We start from the raw sequence: 14,488 nt of genomic DNA on the forward strand, positions 1-14,488 counted from the left end.
AAACGGTGGTTAGACAATCAAAACGATAAAAAAAATGCTTTAACTATTTGCTTTTTTATTATATACAATTATTATATAATTAAAATATTAATTATATTGTAAAAATATGTTTCATATATATATATATATATATATATATATATATATATATATATATATATATATATATATATATATATATATATATATATATAAGTTTTAGGGTTGGTAAGATTTTTTTAATATTCTTGAAAGTTTGGAAGAGGTGTTTTCTGCTCAGAGAGGCCACATTTATTTGATACTAAATACAGTAAAACTAGTAATATTGTGAAGTTTTTATTATATTTATTCTAATTAATCTGTTTTCATATATTTTACATTTATGTACATATAACTAAATTTGGTTAACTTAATTGTATTCATTAATAATAACTAGCAAACAATTACTATTACTATAAATGACCATTGAACCAAAAAAGAAATAAAAAATGCAGTTCTGACCGATGTGCACTAGAGGGAGTCATTGTGGTTGACTGAGGTGCAGCATCCTCGCTTGTGGGACACCGCCTGACCAGCGACTGTCCATCAGATTCATTAACAGATATCATTTGAGACTTTGGTCGCCCTGGTAGTGCTAAATGGCAATGCCAAATGATTAATTAGTCTTCAGTAATACCTCCAGCCCACAGCCTGCTCAGATACTGTAATAGATGCTTAGGAAGCTCAGGAATAGCGGTGTGATTTATGACACACCCTGGTTCCTGCTGTGAACCTAAGACTCCATGCAGCCTACAAGCTTCAGCACAAGCTCCAGGCTGAGGGACATGGCAGCTTCGAGCTGCTCAGGCTGGATTTTGGGACAGCAGTGCTGTTCCAGGAACTGTGAAAATGGGACAGCCCTGCAGCGAGTGCTGGAGAGAAATCCCCTCCTCTGACCTTGAGGAGATGCTGTGATTGGTCCGTGGTTGTGTTTAGGGGTTAAGCCCAAAACAGTCAGTTTCCTGCTCTCTTTACCACTGTCCTCTTGTGTGTGTGTGTGTGTGTGTGTGTGTACATGCAGTGGCACAGAGAGGTGTGAAATTTCTTCCTCCCTCTGTTATTCAGTCTCTCACTTTGCACACAGTCAATCCCCATCACCATGGCAACCAGTTCATTAGTGGAGCAAGCTGCAGGTTGCCATAGAAACATCTCAGCAGTCCCTTGGTGCGCTATGGTATGTTGTGCGTGTTTCACTGCGATCTTACGGAGTGCATGTGCACTGGAGGAGTCCTGCTGACTGAGAGGTCATAGGTGTAGTGGACAACTTCACAGAAGAACCTCACAGGAGATCACTCACATCTCAGTGTGTAGACAAGTCAAACATCCTGCATATGCAAGGATGTGCAGAATAGCTCACCCCAAAATGAACATTTCATCATCTTTTATACATGCCTCACATGTTTTGAAACCTGTAATTGTTCTTTTTCTGTGGAAGACAAAAGATGTTTATAGCAGAACATCCAAGTTGCTTTTTCCAGTATCGTGAAAGAGGATGGTGACCACAGCCGTCAAGGCAAGCATTTCAGTAAATGGCTTTAGAAGACATGGAATTTCCTATGGCCCATTGTTATGGTGCTTTTTTTAATTGATTTATTGGAGCTGGACATCCTCTGGTTCACATATACTTTCACTCTATGGAAAAGAGCAGTGTGAACATTCTTCAGAACATCCCCTTGTTCCACTGATGAATAAATACCATACAGGATTCAATCGACATTAGGTACACAACACAGATGTAGACGTAGACATCCAATGTGCTGCAATATAGTTGTGGGACAAAGTACATGAACGTAGATGTACCATGGGTTAAATAGCTCATACAATTTGATCTCAACATCAATGGACAAAAATAGTCTGCTTTAACAATGAACACACACACAAAAAAAAATGTATGTGTCTTCACGTTTTCCTGGAACATATGTAAACTTTTTACTATGTCCACTTTTTCAGTAATTTAGCATGAAAATCATTGCTGCAATCTGAAATGGTCTTATATATGCAAACGTTATGTGGTGTTGTCTTACTAAAGTGTTTACTCATGTTTGACTGGTACAATGTTTCATGTAACCATTCATGTGTCTCTCTCTCATTGCAGTAGCTCCCTCAGGCCCATTTCTGCAGGGCAAGAGCAGCGGGGATTAGTAGATTTTAATGAGATCTATAGGGAAATAACCTTCACTGCCTCCTCCTCCTCTCTCTCTCTCTCTCTCTCTCTCTCTCTCTGTCTCTCTCTTTCTCTCTCTTTACATTGCCATTTTCGTCACCACTCGCATCTAGTCTTCACAATTACACATACTTGTCATTTTCAATAATCTTCCTCTTCCACTAGAAAAATGTTTTCTTAATGTTTTTGACATTGGCAAAAGTTTTTTTTATAAAGCATAAATCAAACCAAATGTTCATACTTTGAGTTCCATACTTGAGTTAAAAATAAAATAGATAGATAAATAAATGAATGAATAAATAAAAATAGCCAGTGGAGAGAGAATTAAAGAATTTAACATTTATTCGGCAAAGATGCAATAAATAGATCAAAAGTGACAGTAAATACTTACATTGTTACAAAAGATTTCTATTTTGAATAAATGTTCTTTTGAACTCTCTATTTATCAAGATATCTGAATTTTTTTTTTACTTGTTTTCAATGATTCAGATTCAGATTTTGAGAGACAATATCTTTATACACGGTGCACTTTCAGATTTAAAACTTTGCAGGACGTTTTCATTCTCTTAGAGCTGTGTTACACAATGCAAAAATCAATAATAGGGGCACTTTAATCATTTAGCATGCAGTTAATGAATCTTTAATGTTTGATTTCAAACATTGATCACTATGATATCCAATTCTAGTTCTGTTTTGGGTTGCCGCTTGATGTCCGATGACAAATCTGCATCCAAAAGCATTTAGTGCATAACAGGGTGAGTGGGCATTCTCGCATCCCTACATTTGTTCGGTTGTGTTTGCACACCTACTGTCTCTCCTCGAGCTCATTAAACCACAATTATCGAGCAATTGCAGTTTATTGAGGGTGAATTAGCTGGTATGTAGAGCAGGCCTAATGTACTGGGATTATGCAGACATATTACTCCACACAGAAAAAGCAGAAAGAGAGAGAGAGAGAGACATAAAAGAACATGGTTTAAGGCAAAACAGAAAGACATAAAAGAGAATCTGAAAGTCAGACGAACCTTATTGTAGGTATTTGAAATAAAATAGCATTGACAGCTTTCCATCCCTGACTGCTTTCTTTAATGTATACAGAGAATTAATGACCAACTAGTTGCAATGTAACAAAATATCTTTTATTCCATATTATGACATATGTCCAGGTGAAACAGATTATCGAAAAAGAAAAAATGTAGGGAAAGGACTTTGTTCAATACATTGTTTTCATTTGGATGGAGAGTGATCTGAATTTGAGGTCATGTATATAGAAAATGGCAGGGTTTGAGCAGACTAAACGACTGAAGGAGACTGGAATACATCATCAGAGAGATGACTTACTTTTTAACAGAAGACTGAGTTATGACACTCTCATGAAGAAGGTCAAAACAATTACAAAAAATGAAACATGCACGGATGATTCATTCATAATAACATCAACAACATATAAAAGAAGATAGAAAAGAAGACAGAATACATTTTAATTTAAATATAATTAAAATAATGCTAAACAGAATTACTGCTAAAAGTTGGTTGCAGAATTCGACTCCTTATCATTTTTTGCATTGGCAGGTGTTGCAGATGGGCTAAAATCACAAGGAAAACATTTGGCAGAATGTTTCGATGCAGCTCAGATAACCTCCAGGTGTTCCACTGCCATCCTGTTTCATCTATCAACCAATCATACACTAATTACAATTTGCTAGTGGCTTGTTGGACTAAACAGGCAGTTTTGGATAACTGCAACAAAGAAAATAACACTCATTGTCCCTCTCTTCCACTCGCACACAAACATCCCCCTCACGAACACACACACTAATGCACATTTGCACACCTACATTCATTATACAATCCCATATTACAAGAGTAAAAAAATAATAGCAGATACAGTTTGGTTTTTAAGAAACACTGAGAATAAAAAAAGATAACGTAAAACTTTCTGTATGCTCCCTCATCAGGCGTGTCCAAATCCAGTGTTTGATTAACACCCATTCTACAAAAATGCCTCCATCTGGTCAATATTTGAATGCAGATATCCCACAATCCTGTGTGCATGTGATCTGCCAGTTGGTTGCAAGAATAAAAATGGTTTGACTGAGTGATTGAAACAAATTATTCTGTAGATGGCAGGATAATTTTTATAGGGGAAAAACAATTAGTTAAATTATAAATTACTTAGAAAGTCGCTAAAATATTTGCCTTCTAAAATTTCTTCAGTTAATCTAAATAAAACTGAAATAAAATAAAATATAAATATAAGATAAAAAAAAAAAAAAAAAAAAAAAAAAATTGTTGCCTGGAAGTTTAAACACTAAAATTGCTTAAAACTAAATATAAAACTGAAATAATTTACATTATTTAATTACAAAATTTACAACAAATGACAAAAGCACACAACAAAATTACTCAAATTTAAGTTAAAATTAAAATGACCACTAAAAATATAATCCTAAAGGCCAATTCAAAATATCAATGAAAACTATAACAGAATATATACGTAACAATACTAAAATAACACTGGTATTAATTAAATTACGGTGCCTTTGAAGGTAATCAATACTCTCCGTGGAGTAACTGGTTGACTGGGCAGCGAGGCAGCAAAACTGCCTTTAGTTTGACTTCACTGAAAGAACACTCTGGGCCCAGGTCTACCATTTTAAATCAATTATCAACATAATCATATTATTCATGAATCATTAATCTTCTGCCACTGCCCACAGCAATAGGATGGGCCAGGGAGCATGATGGGAAAGTAAACCTCAGTAGTGTCATTCAAAGGAATGAAGAATAACTGTAGACAGATACTGCAGAGTACTAGATGCTGTCATTTGTTTCTGGTTTGGGAGGAAGCAGCGCTGTCATCTCCATCCCGTTTGGCAAACATGTCCACAGTGGCTTTAATTAAAAGTGCCTGGTTTAATTTGTGGTGTACAATAAACGGATTACAGCAGTGGTTATTTCATTCCTGAAACCACTGAACCTCTTAATCAGTCTTGTGATAAAGAGCTTCACTTTAACACCATCACACGTGATGCTTTTTACGCTTTTTATGGGGATACTTTAATCCCACGCCCCCCTCCTCCCAATTTCTCTCCGTTGAGGTCACCTTGAGTCTGTTTTTGTTTGAAAGTCATACAGTAGAGTCCCTGTACTTGCTTTCTCTTGTTGTTTTTCCCTTGTCTCTCTTTTTTGCTTTCTTTTTGCTTTTTCTAGAAAAAATATATATTTTGCAGACGTTTGCACATCTGTTTTTGAAAGAAGTCTCTTATGCTTATCCAGGTTGCATTTATTTGATCAAGTAATAACAACTGTGATCTATTATTAAAACAGAGTTTTAACTCTATTTTTATATATTTTCAAATGTAATTTATTCTTGTGATGGAAAAGCTGAATTTTCAGCATCAATACTCCAGCCTTCAGTGTCAAATGATCCTTCAGAAATAATTTTAATTTGCTGATTTGATTTCCAAAAAGTAAAATTTATCATTATTATCAATGTTGAAAACATTTGTGCCGTTATTTATTTTTTCTTTCTTTTTTTAGGTGGGGTGGGGGGTGGGGGGTGGAAACCATGATTGTTTTTTCATTACTCTTTGATGAACGTATACTGCACAACACTTCTCATTTTTTGGAGTATGCGCACAATGCTGAGAGTGAGACCAACTGTAAAAACAATGGGCACCATGGGTCATTTTGCAAGAACCAACAAATCAGCTTCATCCTTTCCTGTAACAACATTTAAAGCTCGACCAAGATGAAGGAACTGCTGATCATAGCTGTATATGGATAGCCATTTTTAAATAAATTTAGCAGAGCTACTGCAAGAGATTTTTAGTGGTGCAAATCCATGTATCCTTTGCTAAAATTTCCACATCTTCATGGAGAGCACAGGTCATGGTTGCTTAGCAATGACAAATGCCTCCGGAGTGCATGAAAAAAAAAAAACAGAAAGCGTCGGGCCTAGTGTTTGCCACAAGTTTTTAGGCACGACCTGTGAACGGCCCGTTAAACTGACTGAAACCCAACTTTTGAAATGTATGTAAACTTATTAAAAGTGCTAATGACACTTTCTGCTTTGTAGTGGCAGCGGCAGCACTAAATATGTGTTTGTTGAGTGTGTGGAAAGCAAGTTCTGACCTGCAATAGCAGAACACATGCCCCATACTGTCTGAGATGGCATAGAAAGTTTGAGAACAGCTTTTTCAAGTCTGTGTAATTCATTCGTGGCCCCCTTTTTAGATTTGTATACTTCGCGAAAAATTATTCGCCTAATGGATTTTTTGAATGGTGTTTTGGCTGCGCTCTGACTGCCTGGAATATACAGTATGTGGGGAGAATTGCCCTAATGTGGGACATTTTTTGATTTTCAGATTTCTGTGACATATTGCGATGTGTAACCAAAACATTAAACATTATTTGAGAGATGATGTGATTTCGTTCACATGACACCACAGCCACTCTTGGTAACCCAGAGTTTCACTGGCATTCATGTATTTATGGGGGAGCTACAAACACGAAACCTTAAGTGTCCCACTTTAGGGCAGTTCACTATGCTGTGGGCTCAACCAGGCAGGGTTAGCAAAAGACGGTATGCATAGTCCATGAATGGGTGACTGGAAAACAGGTGTGGGTTTGTGTGTGTGTGAGACTAACCGTCTGTTTGATATCAGGAATGCCAATCCGAAATACCATCATAGCTATGTGTGTGTCGTCAGGTGCGTTGCTTGAGCTTCGCTCTCGTAGCTTCCGCTGCTGTTGCTGATTAGTCTGCGTTTGGTGGGTGGGTCCAGGGTTGGACGAATATGGGTTGGCCGTGTGGCCTGGGTTGCCGGGACGTAGCGGCCTGTCTCCTGGAAGTCGTCCAGCCATTGTGCCTTTTTGCCTGTGCCCCTCTTCCCTGCCTCCTCTCAAACGCCCTGGTCCTCGCCTGATGTCATCTTCATCGTCCACATCCTCTTCGTCATCCAACTCCAGCTCTCCATTCTCCTCCTCGCCTTCCTCGCCCACGCCGTCATCATCCATTTCCTCTTCCTCCTCCTCCTCTTCCTCTTCCGCCCCTGGATAAAGGTGTTGACTGTTTCCCAGCATCCTTTGGTGCTCCTCGTCGCTGGAGAGGGGGCTGAGCGGCATCGTCATGGCGACAGGGAGAGTGGCACCAGCGGCATCGGCATCATCCCCAGAGACACACTGTGAAAAGAGAAGAGGAGTGTAAGCATGAGAAATAGCGAGAGGTGGATGATGAGAGGAGGAGAGGGCAGACTGAGAGAACAGAAGTATAGGAGTTTGAGAGAATATAAAATAAGAAACAATCCCACATCACTCAGCAGCTCACACCAAGTTGCAACAGGCCGTCCATGTAAGATGGTCTTGCATGCATGCCATTTTTAAACACACACCAGAGTGACACCTTTGACAGTCACAACATGTCTTGCAGTTTTTTAAGCGTCTCGCGCCACAAGCATTATGTTTGAAAGTCAGTGGAATGGAACATAATCAAGATGAACTTCTTTTAACTTGACACAATGTCTCCAAAACATGGCACTCATTGCAGGGGACTTCAGTGAGACATGTCGCAGTGGTTAAATACACTTAGTGCATGTTCACAAAGAAAAACACAAAAAAACAGATACAATAATACTACATCCAATGTGAAGTCACTTAAAGGAAATGTTCTCCCAAAAATTTTAATTGATTAAAAATCATCATCACCCTGTGCACCAGCTCCACAGTTCAGTCCAGTTAGCAACTTACTTTAAAGGGGTGGCTGATTGTGATTTCACGTTTTTAACGTTAGTTGGTGTGTAATGTTGCTGTTTAAGCATAAACAATATCTGCAAAGTTGCAGTGCTGAAAGTTCAATGCAAATGAAAATTCTGGCAGTTTAATGCCTACAAAAATGTCTGGTAAGGGACTACAACAAGCTTCTTCCGAGGTCCTTTGGTTCACTAACCCAGATAAACCCCTCCCCCAGGAACAAGCAACAAAGGGGGCAAGGCCATGTTGTGCTGCTTCAGAGAAGCTGACCAATCTCAGCCCATCGCGTATTTCAGAGGGAGGGGCTTAATAATAACGGGAAATAATCAAGGTGTTTGACAGAGAAGGGACAGATCGGTGTGGAATAAAGGTAAATTATGTGAAAAAATAATGTGTTTTTTAAAAAATTAAGCATTAACACATGTTGGACTGCACCCCATAAACACAATCAAGCCTAGATACAAACCAGTCAACCACCCCTTTAAGAAACATTTAAAACTAGCAACAAAAAAAAAAAAAAAAGAAAAGAAAAAAACATTCATTATATAAAGATGCTTAAAAACTGTATATATTTCTGATTTACCTGTACCTGACAAAACTGCTAAATATTGTTTTTTACTGTTTACTTTTCTTTTTTAATAACACACAAAAAATTATAATTGAGATTTATCTTTTATTGCTTAAATGTTACTCTTCACCAAAACAGGAACACTTAGAAAAGGATCAGAGGCGCATGCATTTTATTTTTTTATTTTTTTTCCGATGTTCTTGGGAGCCTTATTAAAAATGAAAGTAAACAATGACACACTGCCATGTGAAAAACATGAAAAAGAATCATACAGTATTTACATTTCTATTATTAACTATTTCTATCATAGTTTCTACGAACTATTCCTTTAAGAACAGATCAAATTGTCAAGACATCAACATCATGTTCCAATTCCACTGCACACCGTCTAGCTAGTTCTGAACGCAAGAACAGTCTCCGTGGGAACAGCCCCTCGGCAAGAAGCCAATTCTCATTCACAGATTACCACCAACCCCACATGTCCCACTTGCCCTTATGCAAAACGAACACACTCCTTACAACGACGAGAGTGAACTGTCAATGTACAGCCACTCATGAACTGCTTGTATTACAGCAGAAAGAAGACGTTTGGCTTCCCTCGGCTCTGTCTCTCTACAAACACAAACTCATGCACCTCTTGTATTACAGCACAGACGGGACTCTTGCAGTCATCCCTGTGCACACACACACACACACACACACACACACACACAATCAGCACTCAACACAGTGTTGTAACTCCTCATATGTCCCAGATCAGTAACAAAACCACTATAGCCCAGCACTATCAGGGACTAAGAGTGTCTCCCCTTCAAACAGACCTCTTCAAAATAGGATTACTGTGTTTAGCAGAGGGAACAAAATACTTCTCTGTAGTGCCACTCACACCCAGCTGCTGTGTGGCTCAGATGCTGTGCACACACTTTAGATGTGGAGGATATCTTATGACAATGTGTCTCGTTGTTGTGCAAATCAGCTGTCATATCTGAAAATGTTCACTATTACTCATAAAATCAAATCTCTCACTCCATACACAGACCATAGAGCAGAGTTTTCCAAATTTTTGATACCAAGGTCACTCAAATTATTAAGTAAAGATCATGTTCCATGAAGATATTTTGTACATTTCCCAATGTACCTTTTTGATTAGTAATATGCATTGCTAAGAATTAATTCATACAACTTTAAAGGTGATTTTCTCAGTATTTTGATTTTTTGCACCCTCAGATTTCAGATTTTCTAATAGTTGTATCTCGGCCAAATATTGTCAGATCCTAACAAAATACATAAATGGAAAGCTTATTTATTCAGCTTTCAAAGAATTGACACATAATATATATATATATATATATATATATATATATATATATATATATATATATATATAGAGGGCTGCAACAAATTATTATTTAGATAATCGGTTAAAGGTGCAGTAGGGAACTTTTGTAAAAAAAAAAAATATTTTTTACATATTTATTAAACCTGTCATTATGTCCTGACAGTAGAATATGAGACAGATAATCTGTGAAAAAAAATCAAGCTCCTCTGGCTCCTCCCAGTGGTCCTATTGCCATTTGCAGAAATACATCGCTCCCGTTAAGAAACAACCAATCAGAGCTGCGGTCCGTAACTTTGTTTGTGTTCAAAATGTAGAAAAATGTATATAATAAGCGAGTACGCCATGAATCCATGTCCCAAACCGTGTTTTTAGCTTGTCCTGAATCACTAGGGAGCACCTATAATAAGTGTTTATATTCAGACTATTTTAGATTGCTTCGGGGGTACCGCGGCAGAGTAACCCAGTACCTTTGTGATTCTTCATAGACATAAACAGAAAGAAGTAGTTCCGGCTACAATGTTCTTCCGCAAGACGCAAGCAGTTCTGTTTATTAACCGCTAGAGCGTCAAAAGTTCCCTACCGCAGCTTTAATCTAAAAATTATTAGAAAATATATTGAACATATTCACTTTCACAGCCACAAAAATACATTTTGCTAATTTTCTCTATGAAATTTCCCCCAGAATGCCCTCATGGCACCCCAGCTTGAAAACCCCTGCCATAGTCCAACATCCTGAGATCACAAGTGACAGTTCGTCTATTTTGCATATTTCTACTTTAGTATAATTACCAGCAATTATCAACCATTATCTTTTTCTTTTCTGAAGCATGCCATTCATTCTACCACGTTTGCCATCACCTTAACTGAATTTTCATTAGAAACGCTGTTTTACCTCAGTGAGACAGGAAGCGACTGAAGCACTGAACAAGACATCATTGCTTGCCCGCCACCAGGGTTATTGACTTTGTACTGGAGGGCAATGGGTGTTAATGTCTCTGCAGACACTTAATTCAGAAGCTTTTCCTGAGGGTTCTGCACCATAATTCCTTTGTTTCACATGCCCATATCCTCAGCACAGAAGCAAACTATTCAAAACAATAGGAAAATTGCCCTAGAACATCTTAGCTGCATGAAGAGTTTCAGTTATTTAATTAAAAAAACACCATATAAAATATACAGAGCGTTGCTATCAAAGTTGACAATGTGCCAAATACAATTACACCCAATTTGCATCTTCAACAAAGCACACAAATATAATAGCTGTGAGGCTGTGGATTTGTTGTGAAGTCAGGGGAACAGACTTCTTGAAAGAGTATCTTAGTACTGTCTTAAGGACTTCCCTTTAAGTTCAATGCAATATTCTGACCCTCGGGTTGTTGATCATCAGTAATTTAAAGCTTAAATGTTTTTATGAACAGAAAAGTCAACTGTGTGTGTGTGTGTGTGTGTGTGTGTGTGTACTTTGCAATTACAAAGCAGATTGCTTTTTATGTTCTCAGAGGTTAATGTGTGCTTGTTTTGCAATCCAGAGGTCGGTTGCGGGAAAGATTAAATGTCCCACTTCAAGCCTCAGTGAGTTCCAGTTAATCACACGTCACATTAATATATGACCTCATGATGTCACCATGACACAACGACAGCATTTCGTGTTTCTTTGGCTAAACAGAAAAATTACATAAAATGCTTGCTAAAACAGCTGACGAAAAGCAAAAAATGAAAGTATCATTTTACAAGCTTAATATGTAAGGTTTTTAAATTTGACATAAGGTAACTTGATCCATCTGTCCCAAGTTCACAGGTCGGATGTCCAACTTTCAAGCAGTGTTCTATACATTATTTCCAAATGGGAGGTGGGAAAAAAATCTGAATTTCGAGTTGTCTGGAAAGCAGCATTATGCACGACCATGACTCAGTTTTCTGCTATTCAAGATTTCTGCTATTTATATAGTCTGAAAAGGCACTCGCATTGCAAAGTCGCAGGGAAACTGTATCTGAAGCAATATGTACAATTTAGTCGTTTTTCAAGAAGACCAACAGCACAATTGTGTGATATTTTTTTACACCACACTCTTAAAAATAAAGGTGCTTCCCGATGCCATATAAGAACCTTTTTGTCTAAATTGTTCCATAAAGAACATGTGAAGAACCCTTTCTATTTCACAAAAGGTTCTTTGTGGTGAAAGAAGGTTTTTCGGATTATACAAATGTAAGAAAGAGATGGTTCTATGAAGAACCTTTGACTGAATGGTTCTTTGTGGAACCAAAAATAGTTCTTACATTTTAGGCATAGTATATTGCCAATGACTTGATCCGTTATTGCTCTGCCAAAGAAAATATTCCAAAAGGAAGCCACAACAGAACAAACATTGCATGTCTCCAAATAACACACAGTAATTGTGATTTTCAAATGAATACATTTTGAATGAATCAACTGAATTAACTGAATCAACTCAACTCTTAATAAAAATTACTTATTGCCATCTGGCACAGCAATGCAACATGATTAGAAATCGATGGCAAATATGCTCACACTGAATACATACTCTACCAGTCAATAATTTTACATTATTTGGAATCAAGTTTGGAATCACCAAAGCTGTATTTATTTGATCACATATACAGTAAATAAATTATATAATTAAATATTTTAACTGATTTAAATAACTCTTTTGTTTTTAAATGTATATTCAGCTGCCGTTACTCCAGTTTTCAGTGTCAAGTGATCCTTGTATTAAAGGTGCAATGTGTAATATTTACAAAAATGTTTTCAGATGATTAAAAAGAACTTACTTAATGAACTGTTATTTTTCTATTACTTCAGATTGAGCTGTTTCTATCTACATATAACGTAGGTCCCCTTACAGTCACCACCATGTTTGTACAGTAGCCCTAAATGGACAAACTGCTCTACAGAGCGCGTTTTGTAAATTTGTTGTTCTTGCGAATAAAAAAACTGACACAATGATGAACAAGTACATTCACATTCGCAATACCATCAATTTATTGAACAATTAAGTAAATATAATTCCTTGATTTGCCTTTGTAAAGAAATCTCATTGCTCTCTGATGTCTTTACCGACAACATCTTTACCTGTGTCGGCCGTAGCTTGGTGAGTGGGGAACTGAGCCGTTGGTTGCAATTCACAACCTCACCGCTAGATGCCGCTAGAATTTACACACTGCACCTTTAAAGAATCTGCTTTCAAAAACATTTAAAAAAATCTTATGATTCCAAAGCATGTTGCATCACTATGCCAGTAGGTGGCGACAAGAGAATTTATTTTTATAAGTTGTTGATTCATTTACTCTATAGATTAGTTCAAAGACAACAATTCATATATAGTGGCCTAATACCTTGGTGCTAGTCTCCTAAAAATGTGCATAAACTTTTAAGTCTACTTTAAAGAAATAGTGTTAAAAATGTTTATAGGATAAGGCACAGACAATTTAATAACATGTGGGATTCTTTTCAAAGAACTTATGCCAATGCGATTGGTTTACGCGGCACATGTGGCTTTCAAAAATGATACAGATGCAAAGGTTGACATCTCCTTTTTAATTAGGGCAATCACATCCCCACCACAGACTGACATCACAGACCACTGGACTGACATGAACAGTGAAAAGTCGTGCTGTTGGACGAAATATCAGCACTGCTGTAAAATAAAGTGTATAATTCTACATTGTCAAGACTCCTCCTCATAGCAGCCTTAACTTGGTTAAGTAAAGACGCATTTACAGTGAATAGTGACTGCATAAATCAGAGAATACAAAAACGGAGAAGAGTTAATGAATGAGGGACAGAAAGAGGAGGAACAGCTAATTGAGAAGATATGGATTATACCAGAGGGATAAAAAAGGGTGAAAAACTGACAGAAAATATGTGATAGGAACATTAAAGGGCTGTAAAATAAATAATATGGCTGTCAGAGAAAATAAATGACAATGGCTGAGAGAAGTGGAGTGGGAAGAGAGGGTAATATGTAAGAAATACAATAAATGAAGCACAAAGCCCTCTTATTTACAACCAAAGATCAAACTAATGCCCCTTTGGCAAGCTCTGTGAAATTGTGCTGTCTTAAAGTCATCCTTTATCATTAAAGGCACCCTACAACCATGAAACAGAACTACAGATGGTGTGCAGGTTTAGGCAGAGATTCTAACCATATCCATGCTACTGGTTACCCAGAGAATCCCTGTTCAACAGAGCAATGAAAGTGACAAAAACAACATGAAAGTACTGAGAGTATAAGTAACAGAGGAGGCTGGAAAGAAAAGAGGAGAAACAAACAGCAACCTTCAGCTGAGAGTAGCTGACAGAAAACTTGAAAAGATGGATAAGGAAAAAAGGAAAGAGTAAAAAAAAAAAAAAACTGGCTGAAGAACAAAGAATAAATTTTTGTGCTGACTAATCACAGATGAGGGGGAATGGAGATGAGGGGAAGCGGGAGCGAGCTGAGATAGAAGGCAATAGGAGAAGGGTGGAGAGAGCTGTGGTGGGAAACTGAATGAAAGACAGAAAAAGAGGAAGGACAGGATGCTGATAGAGAGGGATTAGTCTCGGCAGGTTCTGGATTCAGGGGAGAGGAGAGAAATGTGAATTGAACAGATAGATTAAAAAGCAGAACACTGAGGATCTGAACCC

General features: G+C 37.4%; 1 protein-coding gene across 1 annotated transcript in view; it reads right to left on the reverse strand.

Annotated features, from left to right (window-relative positions):
* The window catches only part of LOC127949209 (SH3 and multiple ankyrin repeat domains protein 1-like), a 95,353-nt gene that overhangs the window by 54,668 nt on the left and 26,197 nt on the right, over positions 1-14,488 (reverse strand). The window contains exon 2 of the mRNA XM_052546234.1: positions 6,836-7,369. Coding sequence (XP_052402194.1) covers positions 6,836-7,318 — 483 coding nt within the window. The 5' untranslated portion in view covers positions 7,319-7,369. The remainder of the gene's footprint in view (positions 1-6,835; positions 7,370-14,488) is intronic.

This window comes from Carassius gibelio, chromosome A3 (assembly GCF_023724105.1).
Source record: "Carassius gibelio isolate Cgi1373 ecotype wild population from Czech Republic chromosome A3, carGib1.2-hapl.c, whole genome shotgun sequence".
In the NCBI taxonomy this organism is placed as follows: Eukaryota; Metazoa; Chordata; class Actinopteri; order Cypriniformes; family Cyprinidae; genus Carassius; species Carassius gibelio.